This window comes from Rhea pennata, chromosome 4 (genome assembly GCF_028389875.1).
Source record: "Rhea pennata isolate bPtePen1 chromosome 4, bPtePen1.pri, whole genome shotgun sequence".
Classification (NCBI taxonomy): domain Eukaryota; kingdom Metazoa; phylum Chordata; class Aves; order Rheiformes; family Rheidae; genus Rhea; species Rhea pennata.
Window position 1 is genome coordinate 34,764,049 of NC_084666.1, and position 19,242 is coordinate 34,783,290.

Genomic DNA, 19,242 nt, shown 5'->3' on the forward strand with positions numbered 1-19,242 from the left:
AACCCAACCCTCTCATGTAGAGTCATGCTTTCAACCACAGTCAAAATATCATGCTGAAAATAAGAAGATCTCTACTTTGTCCTGCTGGGCTTTTTGGCACAGGAACAACTCACACTGAAAAGGTAGAAAAATGAGTTTTTCTTCCCTTTCCCAGCAACCTATTTGAAGACACCTTTTTCACTGGAGTCAAACCCATCTCCCGCATAACTATACAAGTTAAGAATAATGTAGGGAACAAGTCTGAATTTTAAAAAGGTGACACATTCCAATAAGTCTCTTCCCCAACTATCTTTCATGTTACCAAGTTTGCTTGTACTTGACAAATGAATATCCCTTTGAGACTCGGACATTTTTGTTACTGTAAAGCACAACCGGGCCACCATGCCTTCTTGCTGTCTTGCATCTTGCCATGCCTTCCCCAAGATCATCTTGTCTAAACCAGTTCCTGAGAAGTGCTGAAAAATATCTATTGTAATGTAAAATACAATTTCAAAGTACTATTCAATTCCCCCTATTTGAAACACAAACTATTGACCAATATTGTTAATTCCTGTATGTATTTAAATTAGTAAAACAATATTATGGGTTGTCTGTATATCTCTCTTCCCTTCTCTTGCCTGGAGTTCAATAAAAATGTAAGAGTATTGTGAAAAAAAGAACAAAACTATGTTTAATCTAGAGCACTGTCTTGATGTAGCTAATAATCAAGAGATCTCTCATATAGAAACACTGAGTTGAAAACATACCTTGTTGGGGGATATAAATCACATATTTTTCTTTGCAATTCTCAGTAGATTTCTAATGCTTTTGTTGAGCAACCCGACTTTAACAAAAAATCTTCATTTTTTAAGTCCCAAAGGGGTTACACAGACAATACTTGGGATAGAGCAAAGCTTCCTGTTTGGAAAAATGGCTTCTCCAGAGGCAAGTCCAAACAAAATGTAAAAAGGCAAACATTTTGCTCTTCTGCAACCTGAACTTGCAGTACAGTACTTCCTCACAAGAGTTACTTCATTTGCATGAATAGACTCAGGAGAAACAGCAGCACTAAACTCGCACTGTGTTTGCAGAATTGAGAACTTACAAAAAACTCCATTTTTGCAGCACAGCATAAAGAATTTGATTCAAGTCCCTTTGAAGTTAATTGCACTCCCACTCACTTTCCAAGAGCAGAGCCTGACTCCCATTAGAGTAAATATTTATTACTGAATATTTAATGCTTCCTCATTTGTTAACCCCAACGTGAAAAATCACTCAAAGAACAAAAAATGAATGTATCTGCCTTGAGCTCCTGTTAAATACAGCACATGTAAGTAAGATTCTTGTTTCACTGAAGGCTTTCTCCATCTATCTGTAATACTCCTGCTCAAAAAAATAAATATGTTAGGCAAATAGATTGTTCTTTTTATTCTCGAGGAAGGAAGGATGTGATGGGGAAACACTAGCTTCACAGTCACCTACTAGCGGCTCCCAGAAGATAAAAAGACAACAGCACCATAAGGTTTTGAAAAACAGGAGGGTAACAACCAAATGATAATGAAGGGGCATAAATATCATAGTACGTGAAACAAAAAGATGAACCTAAGAATCTTTCAAAGGTAAATGTAAAGAAGAAACTTCACAACAAAAATCCTAGTGCACCGTCTACATTTCTGTATGCTGCCTATATAGACACTGGTATTTTCCCACTGTTGCTGAAGCACCAATCAAGAAATCTGCTAAACAAATGTAAAATCACGTTCAGAAGAAATATATTGAGGGGCTTTGAGGCTCTGAAGCCATTTTGCACCCAATAGAAAGCAACAAAACCTTAAATCGAAGGCATGAGAAACCCAAGTAAGACGCCTGGGACTACAGCTTCTAAAGCAGAACGGCTAAAATAACACGCTCCTTTTTTGAGAGTCCTTTCCTTTCATACAGCCAGGGTAAATTTTGAGAACAGTGGTGGAAAGAAAGAAAACTTGAACCGAATCCAAGAGGGGGAAAAGAAACAATCCTGGCAAAAGGGGTTACAAATGTGAATAGGCACTGCTTTTTCAGCAGCAACTGTTAAATACTTGATCTCAATTAGTTTTGGAATCATACCACAGAACTAAAATAAACTCCAGCACCACACATGAGACCACGCAAAGCAAGAGCAGCTGCGGGGCAGCTACATCTACAAACCCAAAAGATGGGAACTAAAGGAGAGCACCGCAAAGGGAAAGAAGCAGCACCACACCACAGAGCGAAGGTGAATATGGCACAGCAATCAAAGCAACTGCGTGCGTCTCCGGAGGGGTCTCCTTGCACTCCTCTTCACCAGGCTGATGCATCACCCCTTTTTGCAAAGGGAGCGGGGTGGGAGCAGAGGGGAAAAGCAAACAATCTTTTTTTTTTTTTCCTCCAATTGTGGACTTTCCAAATTAAACCACTTTTTACTGTTTGTGTATTTTACAAAACTGAAAGCTTGCTTTGTCCCATTGCAGCAGCGGGGAGATTTCAACAATTCGGTTTATAGAATGATTTTTGTACTCCACACACAATGTGTTCTCCTAGAAGTAAACTAATATGCACCCAGAAGTTCAAACGAGCATGCCAGCACACAGATGTCACTGGAGCTACTGCACTGTCACACACAAGGATTTAACTTCCCAGATCTGAAGACAATAGCAATTTATTTACAATGCACTTTTCAATTCTTTTTTTTTTTTTTCTTTTCTTACTGGTATACGATAGTAAAATGGTGAAATACAAAGATATATCTTTAGTAATCACTAATCAGGACTGCTTATACAATATACGCTTGTCCCCTCACATTCCTACTACAGGAAAAAGGGATGAAGAGCCCTTACTTGTACTAGTCATTGAAATAAAAAAAAGACACTACATACAGGTCAGGTACTTGCTGTCTACGATTTGTTGATTTAACGTGTTACATGTCATTTCCCTCTTTTCCTTTCACACATACTGCTCTCTACTCCCTCGAGGAAGACGACGACGCTGGGCCTTCCAGGAGAAGAAGATTCAAAAGGGAAGAAGAAGTCTATCCAGGAGGCAGGGCCGGGGTAGCGTTTACCCGCGGCCGTTCCCAGCGCCCGAACCTACCGCAAGCGGGTGCCACCAGCCCCCGGCCGAGCGACCCCTTCGGCCGGCAGCCCGCCGCCGACACGAGCTCGCTCCTTCCCGCCTCCGAGGGGGGACGCGAACCCCGAGCTCCGCAGCGGGCGGGCGGCCGGCGGCCCGGCTCCACCGGCAAGCGGGAACGGCGCCCGCCCGCCCCGCACCGCCCCGCACTTACCCCCGCGGCCCGCAGCGCCGGAGCGGCGGCGGCGAAGCGCGGCGGCGGGCGCAGGCGGCGGCGGGCGCGGCACGTCAGGCCGAGCAGGGCGCCGAGCGCGGCGGCGGCGGCCGCGCAGCCCGCGTAGAGGCCGAGGCGGAGCAGCAGCAGCGCCAGGCACGGCGGCGCGGCGGCGCCCGCCGCGGCCCGCTCCTGCCCCAGGTGGAAGAGGGACGCGGCGAGCAGCGCCAGCCCCGCCGCCAGCACCAGGCGCGACGAGCCGCGGTCCTCGTCCTCTTCGTCTTCCGCCGCCGCCTCCTCGCCGCCGCCGCCGGCCACAGCGGCGGCCGCCGGGGCGCTGCGGCGGGCGGCCTCGCCGCCGGGGCCGTGCGAGCCCGGCGGGCCGGCGGCGGCCGCCTCGGCCGTGCTGCTAGCGCTGTCGGCGCCGGGGAACATGCTGCTGCTGGCGCCGCCGGCGGCAAGCGCATCTCCCGCCGCCGCAGGTCGCCGCTCGCGGGGCCCCGCGCCGCCTCCGCCCGCCGCCACTGGCACCGCTGCGGCCGCCCGCGGAGCCGCGGCTCATGCCCGGCGGCGGCAGCGGCGGCGGCAGCGGGCGGGCCGCTCCTCCCGGGCGCTGAGGCGGCGGCGCTGCCCGCCGGTGGGCGGCGGGGCCGGGCGCGGCGGCCGGGGAGGCCCCGCCGCGCCGCGCCGCCCCGCGGCCGCCGGGGAGGGGGGAGCAGGGGGCGGAGGGGGCCCGGCCGCGCCGCTGCCGCTGCCGCGGGGCGGAGCGGGGCGCGCAGCGCCGCGGCTTGTTGCGGGGGCCTTGGCGCCGGGGCCTTGGAGCGGGGCGCGCTCAGAAGCGCTGGCTGCGCCCGGGCTTCGCGCTAAGGGGGCGACCGCGGAGGAAAACGGGAAGCGCCGTTTCGGCCAGGCATCGTTCGCTGCCGTCTCTGCTGCAATTTGATTTCTTTTTCCCTTGCAGTACTTACTTTTGTAAGATTAATGATACTAGTCCTATGGAGAAATGCGTGCATACCGAGGGACTGATCCCGTGAATGCGTGTGTTTCCATACAACTTTACCAGCACAAGGAGCACCACTTTTAAGAGAGATCCGAAACTTTCCTGTACTTCTGAAAGAGAAGCAGACCCAGGCAAACGGATAGAACAGGTGTGCAAAATGTTCAGGTATAGTCCTAATGTAGCACCGTAAAGAGGGTTTAGGTGTCAATTAATGGTTCATAACTGTAATGGAAACGTGCAGAACACAGGCAGGGATCTAGTAAGGATTCCAAGTTATAACAATAACTTGTTATTATATGTTTTACTCCACCACAGTACTTGCTGAACTAGTTCTCACCTAACCCCCAGTGCCTGATGGTACAGTCTGACTTGTATATAAAATGATTTGTTTCTGTGCATATATGCCTGTCTTGCAGGTTTGCATAGCAATATAGTTCCTCACAAAATCCCAAAGTAGTTTTGAAGAGATTTGACTTCCCATCTCAGTCACTGACCAAAACTGAGATGCTGTTCCTTAATCTGATCCAAAGTCCTTCACAGTAGCTTAGATGTAATTTTATTATCCACTTTATTCTATTTAGTGGATATTAAATTGCACAAAGAGCTTTTCAGGGCTAGCCTAGACCACCACAGAAGAGGTGCCCAAAACTGATTATTTAAGTAATGTCTCTAATGTGATTAAAGGTGAAAATCATTATATACAGAAAGTGAAAATAGTATTACGATGATATTCATGGTTTCGTGGGAGCTAGCATGTGACCTCATTCAGATGCTTCATCGAAGTGGGGAACAAGTTCCTTTAGTATGTCTAACCAGTAAGACCAACAGAGAGATCTCTGCAGAGTCCAGAAGCCTTTTGATAAGGCTCAGCATGCCTGAGGTTCCCTATAACGCTATTTTATTTTCTTAAATTAGAAAACAAAAGCAAAGGACAAAGATCCAACTTTCAGTGCACACTTTATTTACTCCTCCAAAGAGTTCAGAAAATACACCACTTAGGACTGAGTTCAACATCTATTCTAGGGTGAAAAGAGTGCAGAGCCTTAAGAAAGATCCACAAGACAGTGTATAAAGGCCTTCCACTGCACACGCATTCAGGAAACTCTCTAGGCCTCTGTCAAAACTACTTATGGGAACTGAATTTTTAAATTAACCTGCAGTGGAGCATATAACATTGTTAGTCCTACATAAACATTTTTTTTCTTATTAGAGTACTAATTCTCTGAAGTGGAGAGGAAGATAAAAAAAATAAACCTCCCTACAATAAAGGTTTAGTCCTGCACTGCTTATGCACAAGAACAGTTCTGATCTGGGGAATCTCCCGAATTTTAGTTAGGACTTGCACATCATATCCTTTTTGCAGATCATGTGTGTTTAAATCAACCAAGGTGTATGTATATGCATAGAGCTAGTGGGAGCTTTGATTGTTTCTCTTCTAGTTTTTAAGAAGACTCTATGGCTTTCCATCTTGATGTACAGTTCCTAGTATTTCAGGTGACATCCTAGCTGCACTGAAGTCAATGGTAATTTTGAAGTTGACCTCAGTGTTACTAGAACTTCCCCTTTTGTATTTTATAATTACTTCTCTGAATGTGACAAAAAAACTTCCAAGGTCAATTTTTTGGGATGGGGCATTACTTTATTATCTTCTTAAAGCTACTTACTCAATCATGGTATTAGGTTATGAAATAAGCAATTCAAACTTTAGGCAATTCAAGCATTACAGCAAATGTACTTCCTTAAAAAATAACAGCATCTTCGTTTTCACCCTTTAAGCTATGAGTGTAATTAACTTGTTCATAGCATACCCTAGACCAAGCCCTCTGTTCTGAACACAGCTCTCTATCTGTGATTGGTGATAATCTTGCAACTTCCAGTTTCACAGCACTGCAAACTTTGCAGCTTTAAAATGATTAGGCTTAAAAATTCATACTTTTGTAAAAATTAAAACTTTTGTAAGGGCTTTTTTCACAGTTACTTCCTGTTTTGTGAGCCTTTCTGGCTCAGTTCACATTGCCATAAAAGCTAGAAATTCGCAACTATTTAAACAAATCAAATTTTCATTATAGGCAAAAAAATTTGGTTTATGTTAGCTATTTACAACTTTGAATGAATAACATGCTTCTTTATAATCATTGTGCTGCTGTTATAGTTGCAGTCACATTAAGAGCATATAGAAATACTTACAAGCCTCTCAGGCAGGCATGAAAAAAAAGTGCTCACAAACTTTAGATCCTTGTGGTTAGGAACAGTCATAGGAAAGGGGGGAAACAAATTCACAGGATGGTGGACACTGTTGATTTCAAAAACCTTAGTTAACAGCAAGAGAAAAGGAGAATATCTTTGTTATACTTCCCAGTATCTTAAATCTAATTTAGCTGACACTTTCCAAGAAACCCTAAGACTGATTTTAATTACTTCTCACAGGCTTGTAGAAAAGGGGTTTCTCAAAATTATTACTTTTTTTTTTTTTTTCCCCCGTCTATTAGAGCTTTCCCTGCAAAGGTAGATACTTTGAACTTGATTGAAGAAGTAAAATGTAGACATAGTTCAGTAGAAATCACATAATCTCTTTCTCTATATATAAAATCAGATATAGTTCCTCTGGTAAAACCTCACCTCAAAATTGATATACTACAAATGCAAAACTTCTACTTGTACTGTTTGCTTTCTACTTATAGGAATATCATTCATCAAGACATAAAGATACAGTCCTTAATTACATGATCACATACTATCTTTCCTTTAGATCCAATTCCTGTTTTTCCTGTACTGCAAATAAGCTAAACTGTTCTCGGGAAAACAGAATTATTTTGTTGTTGGCCTTTCTACAAAACATTAAATGAGCATAAGTACTTCAAAAGTATTAAGTAATTTGATACCACCTTTGATAACACCTTTCTGAGACAATGGCATGGTATTTTGCCTATATGCAGATAGGAACCTGATGCGCAGGAAAAACAAAAGGCAAAAGTACCCATTTAGTGTTCAATGAGAGGTACCTAAGATGTGATTTTAGGAGTATTCGGCATTTGGTAGCACTTGATGTTTTCCAAGTACAGCTACCACTGATCTCAGCTGCAGTTGTGACTGTTTAACATTTCAACAGCGAGTCAAGCAAGGCTGCGGAAAAATGAAATACGTGACCAAGTTGCCAAGTGACCGAAGTATGACCGAAGTATGCCAAGCTGGCCTAAATAACTCGAAAAGCCTCCACTGAACACGGTGTGGCACAAGTAGGACTAGAATTCAGTTACTGTAGCGGCGTCCAGCTACCTTAATCGGGAGATTTTATTTCTTCTCTTGTATTATTCTGCCGCAGTTGCTAACTATATTTCAACGTGCGAGTGCCCAGCGCTGTCCCCCGCGCCCTCACCCGGGCCCGCTCCGCTCCCGCCGCCATTTCCTCGGGACGTGTCGCCGCCGCCATGTGGGGCGCCGCCGCCTCCCCCCGCCGCTGCCGCTCTCTGGCCCGGGGTGGCGGGCGCCGGCAGCCGCGCTCGGCTCCCGCCCCCCTCAGGCACCGCCTCTCCCCGCCCGGCGACGCGAGGGGCGGCGTAGGAGCCTCGCGGCGAGACGGCGGCGGCGCGGCTTCCTCCTGCTCTCGGCCCGGGCGTGTGTGTGAGTATCCGCCCCAGCTGCCCGCGCCGTCACCACAACAAACCCCGCGGCGGCGGCGGCGGCGGCTCCGGCTCTCCCCGGGGCGCCGGTGGGGCCTGGCGGCGGCGGAGCCCTCGCTGCTCCGCGCCGGCGCCTCCTTCTCTTCCTCCTCCTCCTCCTGCGGGTGCGCGGAGAGACGGTGCGTGGCGGGAGGCAGCCGGCGTCTCCCTCCGCGCCCGGGCTGGTCTGTCCCTCAAATGCAAGATGGGAGAGAGTCGTTTGTTTAATTATTTAATTTAATTTACTATTTTATTTTTATTAAGCAGGGATTTCGCTGTCTTCCTCCTCGGGTCCCTGCCGGAGTGACCCCTCCGTAGGTGTCCCTGGAGCGCGTGCTGTACTCGGAGCTCTTCCCGCCGCCTCCGTGCGCGGTGCCCGCGCGTCCGGCAGGCCGGAGCGCGGCGCGTCCGTGAAGCTGCCGGGCCGCGAGGGATGCGGAGGCGGTGGAGAAGGGCGTTAGGAAGCGATGCTTGAACAGAGTTGGAGAGCGAAGTGTCTTATAAAGCGCCCCCGTGAAATGCACGGTTGTCAGGTTCAAGTAGTGGAAATTAAGTGGGCTAATGTGATTGTGGTAAACAGCTTAAGCTCGAGTGCGGTAAATCATCTCAATAGTCACATCTCCATTTCTCAAGTTTCCCCAGATCGACAGTGCTGCACTCTCCACTGCCAGCTCCTCAGAGGAGGCTGTAGCCTGGAAAAAGGAGCAGTCCCCGTTTCTGCGGGGCACCTGTGGAGTCGTTGGCACCTTCAGACCCCAAAATAAAAGCCTCCAAAAGAGGTAATGCTAGCTCCTGGGCCGCTGTAGCAGGTATTCTCTATGCAGCACCTGCAGTAAAGCAGAATACCAAATTCAGTCCCAGCATGTCTCAGGATACAATGCAGTAAGCAGCAGTGTGTGTCATGCTTGTAAAGCTCTCTTTGGTCTAGAGTTTTCACAGCATGTTAAACCATGCTAAACTACATTTGCAAATGCTTTTAGTTTCCTTATATCACAATGTTATTTATAATCATATGACTTTTATGGCTTGCTGAAGTTTTTCCCCTTACGGTTCTGTTAAACATGATTTCCCGGAAGATGGTTTTATTATAGTATGCAGGGGACTACTGCAGAATTGTTGGTTCATATGTCTCAGGATAACTGTACCAAAACTAGGGAAAATATGATGGTATGATATAGTTAAGTCTAATCTCCATGACTAGTTTTCAGGAGATGTTTACATTTGTTCTTTCTTACTATAAAACATATATCTAATTCTTTGCATGTTGATACTTAGTTTCAGAAACAAATACTTCTGTAACCTTTGGTTAAATTGTCTATGCGACATTCACGCAAACATAGCGAGAAAAGTGTATGGGATGTAATTAATATAATAGAAATGGATAGCAGTGACTTCTTTTATATCTCTTCTTTTCTTGTTATGCTGTATGCAGTATAGACCATCAAGTGAGGTTGTGCAAATTCTTGTTTCCATGAAAAAAAAATAATCTCTCCCTTGTATAGAAATTGGTTGTTGTTCAAACTTGTCAATTCTGCCTCCAAGGCAGAATAAAGTTCCATTAAAAAGTGAATTTTTTCAGAGAATTTAATTGAAAACAAAAGTGCAGTCTAGTAGTGCAAAAATGCATTACTAGAAAATTGTTCACTGGCTGCTAGCAAAGGAATGGGCTGGTTAAATATTCAGTATCTAAAACTTTGAACTCAGCTGTTGGAATGCTTTCAAGCTCTCCTACCACTTTTTTTTCTGGTTTTCCTGTTGTGCGCATGTTTTTCCTTTTGCGTTTTCTATGTCTAGATAATCCTTGCAATGGTGTGGAATGGAGACCAGAGAAAAAGAGAGAACAAGCTATTTGAGGACATTCTTTTCTTTTTCTCAGGATTCTGAGCTCGTATAACCTCCTTGGTTTTGTTTTGTTTTGGGCTTCTTTCTGTACTTAACCATGTTTAAAAGGGCATTCAGAGGATCACATGTTTCAACATAAGTCCTAGGCTCAGAGGACTACCAAGACCGCAGAGCCTTTGAGATTTCAGAAGTGTACTTGGCCAATCCATTCTAAGACTTCTCCCAGCAAAACATGCAGGTGCTTCTCCAAGGAGTCTTTCAAAATTCTCAGTCTAGGTGGAATATGTTTTTCTGTGGCATGAGTGGGAGAAGCATTTACAAGTTTTCTTTAAGTCTACCCAGCCAGGAGTGGGCTGATAAAATAACAAGTCACAGATCAGTGATGGGTGTTTGTTATCTTGAAGTGTTTCATTTTAATGACATAACAAATCCCAGGAAACCCAAAGTTGCAAGGAATTTAAAGGAAGTTCAGTGTTTTTAGCACTTTATCTGTGTTTTTGTACAAATATTTCTCATCTGAGGACATGAACAAGTCATAAAAATATAGTAGAGAAAGGGATCTCAAGAGGTCTTTACATCATTTCCACTCTATGAACATTCAGAGACAAAGTACATATAGTTGGACTATTCCTGATTATTATTTGTTTAAGGTCTTCTTTGTGCACCAGTTTAATGACTGCATTTCTGTACTTACCCCCTGCTCACTTGTACCAGTCAGTCCTCCTTCCTTTCATATGAAAATATCTTCACTGAAAAATGGATTACATCTTGTCAGAACTTTAGTGACTGTAGAGAATGTGACCTCTGTATCTGTAAAACTGTATGTGTATTTTCCAAACTGTGATACAGGTGTTTGCATGCAGACACAGAATTCAAATCTTGATTTGTGTGGGAACACAACTATGCAAAGCGTTGATGGAAATGCTGATGACATAGCTCTTTGTAGAGTCAGGTCACTAAGCACACTAAATCTGTAACATTAGAAGCACAGGTAAACTTACAGTTCAGGGAGCTTTTTTGGGTGTTGGAGACAGTTCACATGTTGTGCTGCTTGGTAAGGATGCCCTGGTATTCTGCAGTACGTTTAGATTTGTATGTTGCTGAGCTCCATCAGTAGTTTGTGAAATGGTATAGTCAGGTTTTTTTTGTGGTCTTGCTATCTATTTCTCGGACTGCCACAGACGTAAATCTGGGAAATGTCGAGTTAAATGGCATGTACACTCCTAATAGGTGGCTGGCTCTTGGATGAAAGTTTCAGTACTCTTGAACTATGTTACAGTTTTGTTCCTGAACTCTGGCTTCCCAACAGTAATGGATGGGTGTCTGTAGATCCTAACATTTCTGAGACATATCTCTACTGTTCGCAGTGAGTCAGGCAGGAGTGCAGACCGGGCACAGCAGGTCTGGTACCATGGGAGGATAATGGGGAAATTATTGAACAAATATTGGTGAAAGAATTGCTCTTTCTCACTTACTTCTGGTCTGTCATGAAAGAGGGGCTGATGTTGTGTATCAAATATGAAATGATCAATGGTGGTTTGAAAGCTTAAGGAGGTGTAAAATGATCTTCGCTGAGACTTGGGCCACCTCTCACTGTGTACTTCTGGAGGCAGTTGATCAACATGGAAGCACTGCTGCTGCAGAGCGGGGGATTGATGTCAGTTGTCTGTTGCTTAGAAGCCATCAGTGCCCAACTTTTGTGGTTTACTGCAATTGCTCCGTTTAGTCTTGGCAGATCCCTAGCTGGAACTGATGTTTGAGTGAATCCTTGCTTTAAATAGATAGGAGACTCTGGAATTTCTTTTGGGACCATTTTAAAGAGAATCAGAGTACTTTGGCACATCTCCAGTGGGCTGCTTCTGGTCAGAGTTGCTGTTTTGAGGGCATCTCTGAGCCATCATAGGCTTGAGAGTTGCTGGAGTACCTATTGCAGCATACAAAGACAAGTCCTCCCCTTAAAGTGTCCAGCAGAGAAAACCAAGGGTAACAGGAGGAGGGGCAGCAACCGTTGGACATACTGACTCCATAGATTGGAGGTAGCTGGCCTTTCCTCCTTCCTCTTCTGAGCTAAGAGGAAAAAAAAATGGTGAAAGTCATTGGAAAGCCACTTGAGAATCATTTGGACAAGTGATTTCAGATGCACTAGTAAGGCAAATAGTAGTTCTGTTCTGAGCTTGAATTAGGCCATGTCAGATTTGGCATGTAAGGGTCAAATGATGTTTATATGGCCTTTTCCGAGTGCTCATTTTGGGTCACTTGGTTTTGACTCAAGTCCATTACTGTCTCATCAGTCAACATCCACACACAGTTTATCATCAACCAGCAGGAAATGCTTCTATATAGGTTCTCATCTGAGCAAAGGGATTCACACTCATGTAGTTAAATCCAGGCAGTTAGCAGCAGTTACAAGTAACCTGTTTACCTCTAACTAGACAGAGCCAGATTTTTCTTGGGAGTGCACAGTGAAAGGGTAAGATGCAACAGTTGCAGGTTGCAACATGGGAAATTCAGGTCAGAGAACAAAGATTTCACAGTGAGGGTTGTTAAGCACTGGTACAGGTGCCTGCAGAGGATGTGAAGTCTTTGCTTCTGAGCTTTTTTCAGAACTTGGCTAGGCAAGACTCTGAGCAAAGCTTGATTTAGCTTTGAAGTTGGCCCTGCTTTGAACAGGGGGTCTGGACTAGACAACCTCCAGAGGATCCCTTCCAACCTTTTTTTATCTAATTCTAGCTCCTGTATCTGCTCTCTGTGTTTTGCAGTATGGAGTATAGTAACTTACTTGTGTCTCTGCCTGCCTTTCCGTCTCAGGGTGCCTAGTCTAATGGAGGGTGTATATGTGGGTGGAGGAGCAGAGTTTGGATAGGTTTGTAGTGCTGGACCTTAATCTGAGCTGAGGTTTTAAATTTTGCAGGTTAGTCATGAACCTCTTAGTTTGGATTGGGGAAAATATGGTAGAAAGGTGAGGGAAACTCGTACCCAATCTTGGAGGGCATGAGGCGCACGAAACAGCTGTAGCAGGTCCTGTGCTCTGAGCTTAGAAAATTAGAACATTAGTAAAAGCAGGAGGAAAGCAGATTGTTTCATTCAGTGGGGGTTTCCCTTGAAGGGAAATAGCTCCCTGAGAGATATTCTTCCTCCTTTGCATGCTCTGTTGTTTTAGTAGCAAAATTAAAATCTTTAATTAAAAAGGAGGTAGGTAGGGTTGGGTATGCATGATTTGGCACGTGGTTGGGAGCAGCTGTGCTTGCTGATCTTTACTACTGTTTTTGATTGTATCTGACAACAAACTAGGTTTTGAAACGTTACCTTTTTCTGTGTTTATCCTCTTTATTTTAGCAGACTCTCAGATGTTGCACTTATCTAATCTTACAATTTTTATTGCTCTCTTCTGGACTTCTTTCAATTTGCCCCCCCCCCCCCCCCTTTTTTTCCCTCAGCCAAAAATGAAAGGGGGATGCGTTTGAACTAGTGCTCTTTTGCATGGTAACTCATTTACTGATTGTCATTTATGAAAATGGTGGTCAATTGGTAAGTTTTGCCTTTTTCACTCCTGTGAAGTGTACCATGCAAAGTGGTGATTTGGCAGTCAGCATTATGAAGAAAACAGGACGCCTGACAGAGGGGGAGCAATGAGTAAAGAAGGTCAGAGGACTTTGGAATTTCCTAAAGAACATCTGCTATTGAAAATACAAAACCTTTTAATTAAATACTTTTTGCCTTCTAACCATTTAGCCCACAAACACTTGTTCCTGCTCCCTGAGAGTAGGAGGGTGGGAGCCAGCTCTGAAGAGGTAGAAATCTCCAGTTGAAAGGAGAGGTATCATGTGTGGGAACAGTAGTTGTTTGTACAGGCTGGGGAAAAAGTTGCTTAATTGGTTAGTTCTTTTCAAATCAATTATAGATGGTACTTGCAAAGCAAAACTAATAACCCTAAACCAGAAGGTGCCTAAGTGGAGCTGAATACGGCATTATTAATGCTTCTGATACTTTGCATGTGTGTTTGTTAAGACGTCTTAAAATGATGTCTTTTCCCCTTTTTGTTGCAAGGAACATACTGTTGACTCATCTTGAGTGTACTATGAGTGTACGTGCCTCTGTGGTGGTGCACAGTATGCACAAAATAACATCAGAAGCTTCTGATTCAGCACACAGCATGCTTATGGGGCCTATTTTCTTTTTAATAAATACCAAAATCTTAAGAAGTCTTGAAAGCACTCAGACCTTCAGAGGATGCATAGTATATCAGTTCCCAGTATGTGATGTTACATTCTGTATGCTGGTAATTTCCTTCAGGTGTTACTACATAGAGAGGAAGGGTGAGTTTTTATGGCTTTTTTTTCCTCCTGTATGAAGTGTTCTATTTCTTAATTATGAAAGCAGAGTGATTAAAAGAACAGAAAAGAAAGTTGCTCACTACTTGTACTTTAATGGAGAATGTTTTCTTTTTTCCTGTGGTTTATTTCAGTAGTCTTTAATGTGTGTGATTTAAATTCTCTGCATATAAAAAAGTGAGAGAGTGATTGCATAACTTTTTTTTAAGTTTTAACCAAAGTTAAAATACTTTGAATCCTGTGCAGGTACTATTGTACTTCTTAAGCTTCAGTTTATAATGTTCAAAAAAAAAATGTTATCAAAAGGCACAACACGTTCAAACATGGAAACACTTGTTGATTCTCTGTTTTAGCAATTGATAACTCAGCAGAGCTCTACATTTCCCCTAGAAGTAATTTTATGTTCTACACAGTATATAAATGTGTGTGTGTGTTATTAATTGGTCATGGTTTATTTGCAAATTTTCTTCTTCTCTCTAAGCTGGCAGATTCCAGCTCCCGTAAAGCCATTCTAGAATGATACATGAGGGGAACAGGAACAAAAAATAAAATCCCTTCATCTGTTTCCTCTTGTTACCTTTAATGGAAACTACAAAATTAATTAATGTTTAGTTTGTGAATGATTAAGAGTATCAGTGAGAGAAATTAAGCAAAGCAGCACGTCTGTTTTTCATTAAGAGGAAGGCTCAAGTATTCAAGAGATTGTGCCAGCAAAGTGGAAGGAGCATTTAGGAATGAAATGACTTGTGTTATCAGTGCTGCTCCTTAGGCAGAGTCAGTTTGCTGAACTGCAGTTTTATTGGTAACAGTGGTTGTCCATTAATTAGTTATTGCCTCAGTCTTAATGGAAAATGGCTCACTGCCAGGTCAGCTCTTTGTAAGTCATGTGGAGTGGGAACATGCATGCTTCTTGGCTGGTACTTGTGGTGGAAAGGAGCGTGCAGGCCCCTTGCTATCTTTTATCACCTTTTTGTCACCTCTGCTCTGCTGTCCTGCCACTATCTTAAATTAATTCTCTTCCCCCATTAAGAGATTATGTTTAACAATGACAACGTATATTATTGCTGACAAAATACTGTTAGTTTCGTCTCCTTTGCAGAATAGAGTAGTGATACATGTCTGTGTATATTTAGTTTACCTGTGTCTTATATTGAACAGAATTTTCTGTTTTGAGCTGGTCTGTCTCCACCTGCTCCACCTCCTCCAAGCCTGTTTTTGCTTAATCACCTTATACTCTTACGTGTACAGCAATGCTAACAGAATATCAAATACTGTGTGCTTGAGACAAGTGAAATATGCTATACTTTAGCAATCGGTCATAATTGATCTATTTGAAGCTACAAACTGGAGGGATGCTGGTGCATTAAATGTCATCATAAAGAAGAAGGAAGATTTACATTTAAATTTTCTTCATAAAATTGACTTTGCTCAAGTCATACTACTAAATAAATAATGCATGTTCTGTAGTCTACAGGTAATGCCAAACAATTCTGTCTTGTTCCCTTCTTTTGGGGGTTATATGAGATATAAATGATGCTGTGTTGTTTCCTTCTGATTTTTTTTTCTAATTGTACAGGCTTTGATGTATTAAAATGCATTGTTCTTTTATGAGTCCACTCTAGGAATGCATGCAAGAGATGAGTATTGCAGATTATACAAGCTCTCTGAAGCCAGGGACTGTAGGAAGTGACATACACACAAAATAATTTCCAGATTTCATATAAAATTTCAAATTAGGAGTTCCCAGGTGTTTTATTCTGCTTATACCCTAGTTTTGTAGCACTTGCAGCAGTTAGGTGCTTTGAAGAGTTTTTTTTCTTTCTTTTTTTTTTTTTTTGCACCAAAATTGACCTCTGCTTTTATTGTTCAGTAGTACTTTCAGCTTTTTATAATATCAAACCTTATCTTCACTTTTTTTGGCTTTGTAGATCGTAAAGCCACAGGAGATTCCACACATCCTTACTGCTTAAACTGCTTTTGAGTTTCATGTTGTCCTTGTATGGCAGTGCATAATTTCAAATTCCTGAAACTGAGCAGTATTTGAGAAGCAGCAAGAAAATTAAGCACCATAGACCTTTATATATATACATGTATATATATAAAGGTCTATGGTGCTTTATATATATATATATATATATATATATATATATATATATATATATATATTAGTATTCTGTTGAAATAATTTGAGCTGGAAGCTTTCCTGGGAATAGACTTGCAGTTCGAAAGCAAGCTTAGGAATTCCCTTTTTGCCTCTATTTGCCATGGTAACAGATTATACATGGTTTAAAGAAGATCTTCCTGCTTCTGATATATACTGGTTCTCTTGTCTTGTGTAGTTACTTCTATTAGCTTTGTTCTTAGTGTCTGCAGAATTCTGTCTATTTACTGACTGCAGCTTATGTATATGTTTATGTATAACCTGTTGTAGATGGTAGGAAAAAATGCTCATAACTGGTAGGGAAGAGTGGTCTGTGGTACTGGCTATTTTTGTTTGGTGATTGGTTCTGGTTTAGTGTTTTATTTTTTTTGGGGGGGGGGGTTGGGTTTTTTTTGCATTTTAACTCTGTGAATATCCCATTGAGTAGAAACTTTCAGATTCCTCCCCCCTCCCACATGCATGATTCACATAGGATGTAACACTGCATCTATTTCTGCAAGAAGTATGATGCAGTAGGAACAGATCTGTAGAGTGTAACAGTTGGTGTTGAGGACCTGCATACCCACTCTGTATGCATTTCGGGTTTTTACTTGTGACTCTCTGTAATCTGGTCACATGGACTGAATGATGAGTACTAATCAGAGTGTACAAGATTCATGCCTAGAGTGCACCTTAAGATTAGCTTCATCTGAAAGGAGTCAAGTTTGCTCACTGTGCTATGCAATGTGAACCAAATTACAGATGACTGCCAAGAGAAGCATGCTTCCCCTACTGAAGCGTTAGCACTGGCACACCTCACATCTATTACAATTTAACTTGTGGAGCTGTGGGTCTTCAATGTAAGTTGAAATGGCTTCTATTTTTAGAATGGGAAGTCTCCAGTTTGGGCTGCTGTTTCAGACAAGATGATGATCAGCACATAGTCCCAAGGTTTTTAAGTATAAAATTTGGACTAATGCCAAACGGTAGCTCTAGTATAAAGGGACAAAAATTAGACTCTACAGTTGCATGTTTATTAATGCTCTTCAACCACTAACCATGTTTGACTAATTTCCTTGGGGGTAGAAGTAGCTCTGGTCTTGAAATTTTGGTATATTTTGTCTGCTTAAGGTAACGCTTTTTGATCTGACAGAAACGTGTAAGCTGATTACAATAAGGTGGCACTGAATTTCAGTATAAAGCTCAACTATGGATTTGTCCCTAGCTACATAACATACTTAATATAGAATTATATTGACTAGAATTAAACAAGTATAGAACAACATGATTCAACTAAAGGTGTACTTGCATCTGCTTTTTTGTTAACTTTTGGAAACCTTTTCTGGTGGTTTCAGGCAGCGCTTTGCATTTCAAGATGGACCAATTTGAAGATGTATCAGATGGTGAAGTGGATCATGCTTTCTTTGACAGTGATTTTGAGGAACACCAAAAGAAAGATGAAGAAAATGGTGAATGTATAGAGAAGGAAAGTACGAAGGCAGTTCTTTCAGACCCTGACTTGGTTTCTAATTCAAAGGATGAGAACTGTTCTGAAGAGGAAAGTGAAGAAAAGCAGAAAGATTTGGTGAAGGATCAATGCCTAGAAAATCTGACAGACTATCCTGAGGATGCTTCATCTTTGTCTCTTTCTCCAGTTTCAGAGAACGCAGGTACATCTGGAGCAACATCTGCAGCAGATAGGGGAACACAGGAGAATGTTTCTGCTGGAATCCCCAAAATAGTTAAAGAAGGTGAAGAAGATTATTATACAGATGAAGAAGATAGTAGTGATGATGGCAAAAAACAGAAGGTTAGACCAAAGTCGGCTAAACAATCAAACAGCCTGAAAAAAACTAACAAAAAATATACTAATATCAGCTCTTCCTCATCTTCCTCTTCCTCATCTTCCTCATCTTCCTCGTCCTCAAGCTCAGACACAGATTGTTCTGATACAGATTCTGATAGCTGTTTATCAGATTCGTCACATTCTTCCTCGAAGAGGAATGCTTGCAGCGTGGCTCTTCTGTCTCCAAAACAAAAATTCAGATCAGGAATGAAGTCCGCAGAAGGAAAACCAAAACTTGGTGACTACTTGGAGGAGTCTGAAGACACAGTGACTGATGTAACACCTTTGTCAACCCCAGACATCAGTCCTATCCAGTCATTTGAACTTGCAGCATCAAATGATAAGAAATTAAAAATAAAAAGACAGGAAAATGTGAGCCAAGAACTATATGGTAATTTTGAAGAATTTAAGTACAACACAATTTGTAAAAATATACAAGGCTGGGAAATCCAATCTTATATCTGTATCTTTTTCATTAGATTCCGAGTTTGATCGCAGATATAGTCGAAAAGTCTTGCATGATGCCATGGACCTGAATCAGCTTTTGAAAGGTGATTTAATTTCTTTCTTTAAAAAAAAAAAAAAAAAAGTATGAACTTGTAGATTTCTGAGCAGTATAAAATTGAGTTTTGATAGAAGAGAATGGGGTTTTCACGTGCCACATTTATTTTTAAAACTGGTTTATAATTACACTGTCAATTTAACTTAAAATTATAAAATACTTAAATAGTATTGATTCTACAGTGGAAAGTAGAAATGTGGGTAATACACCTAGGAGTAAGATATGCAGATGGGTGAATCCTGAAATAAGACTTGATTTATTAACACATTGAATATTAGGAGCATACATGCATTTTGATAAATCATGAATATGCCACAATTTACTATGTAAATTAAAGCAGTGATTAAAATACTGGATTATCAATCAACCTTCAGAATTGAAAAGCAGTCCAGAATTACACTGCATAATAAATGGTATAAACATCTGGTACCTTTTAAGAAAATGAAACAGTATTTTTTAAAATTGTTTTTCTGAATTCAGTATCTAGCTTTCAAGATATCATGGAGTTGAGTAAAGGTATTTTTAAGAAACAATTAACAGATAATATTTACTAAAAACTTAAAGGTTTGCTTTGTGCCAGTA

General features: G+C 42.3%; 2 protein-coding genes across 8 annotated transcripts in view; one reads left to right on the forward strand and one right to left on the reverse strand.

Annotated features, from left to right (window-relative positions):
- The window catches only part of SNX25 (sorting nexin 25), an 82,362-nt gene extending 79,025 nt beyond the window's left edge, over positions 1 to 3,337 (reverse strand). For 3 of the 4 annotated variants that reach the window (XR_009958404.1, XM_062575711.1, XM_062575714.1), the window contains exon 1: positions 3,281 to 3,337. The gene's annotated coding sequence lies outside the window, so the exon portion shown is untranslated. Of the gene's footprint in view, positions 1 to 2,873; positions 3,141 to 3,280 lie in introns of those variants that run through there. The other variant, XM_062575712.1, reaches the window with a different exon arrangement.
- A 973-nt stretch (positions 3,338 to 4,310) lies between these two features.
- CFAP97 (cilia and flagella associated protein 97) overlaps positions 4,311 to 19,242 on the forward strand; it is a 35,475-nt gene continuing 20,543 nt past the window's right edge. The window contains exons 1-4 of one of the 4 annotated variants that reach the window (XM_062574662.1): positions 8,243 to 8,472; positions 8,573 to 8,718; positions 17,608 to 18,489; positions 18,578 to 18,649. In XM_062574662.1, the coding sequence (XP_062430646.1) occupies positions 17,628 to 18,489; positions 18,578 to 18,649 (934 nt within the window). In that variant the 5' untranslated portion in view covers positions 8,243 to 8,472; positions 8,573 to 8,718; positions 17,608 to 17,627. Of the gene's footprint in view, positions 4,429 to 7,824; positions 7,902 to 8,242; positions 8,719 to 17,607; positions 18,490 to 18,577; positions 18,650 to 19,242 lie in introns of those variants that run through there. The other 3 variants (XM_062574661.1, XM_062574659.1, XM_062574658.1) reach the window with 3 other exon arrangements.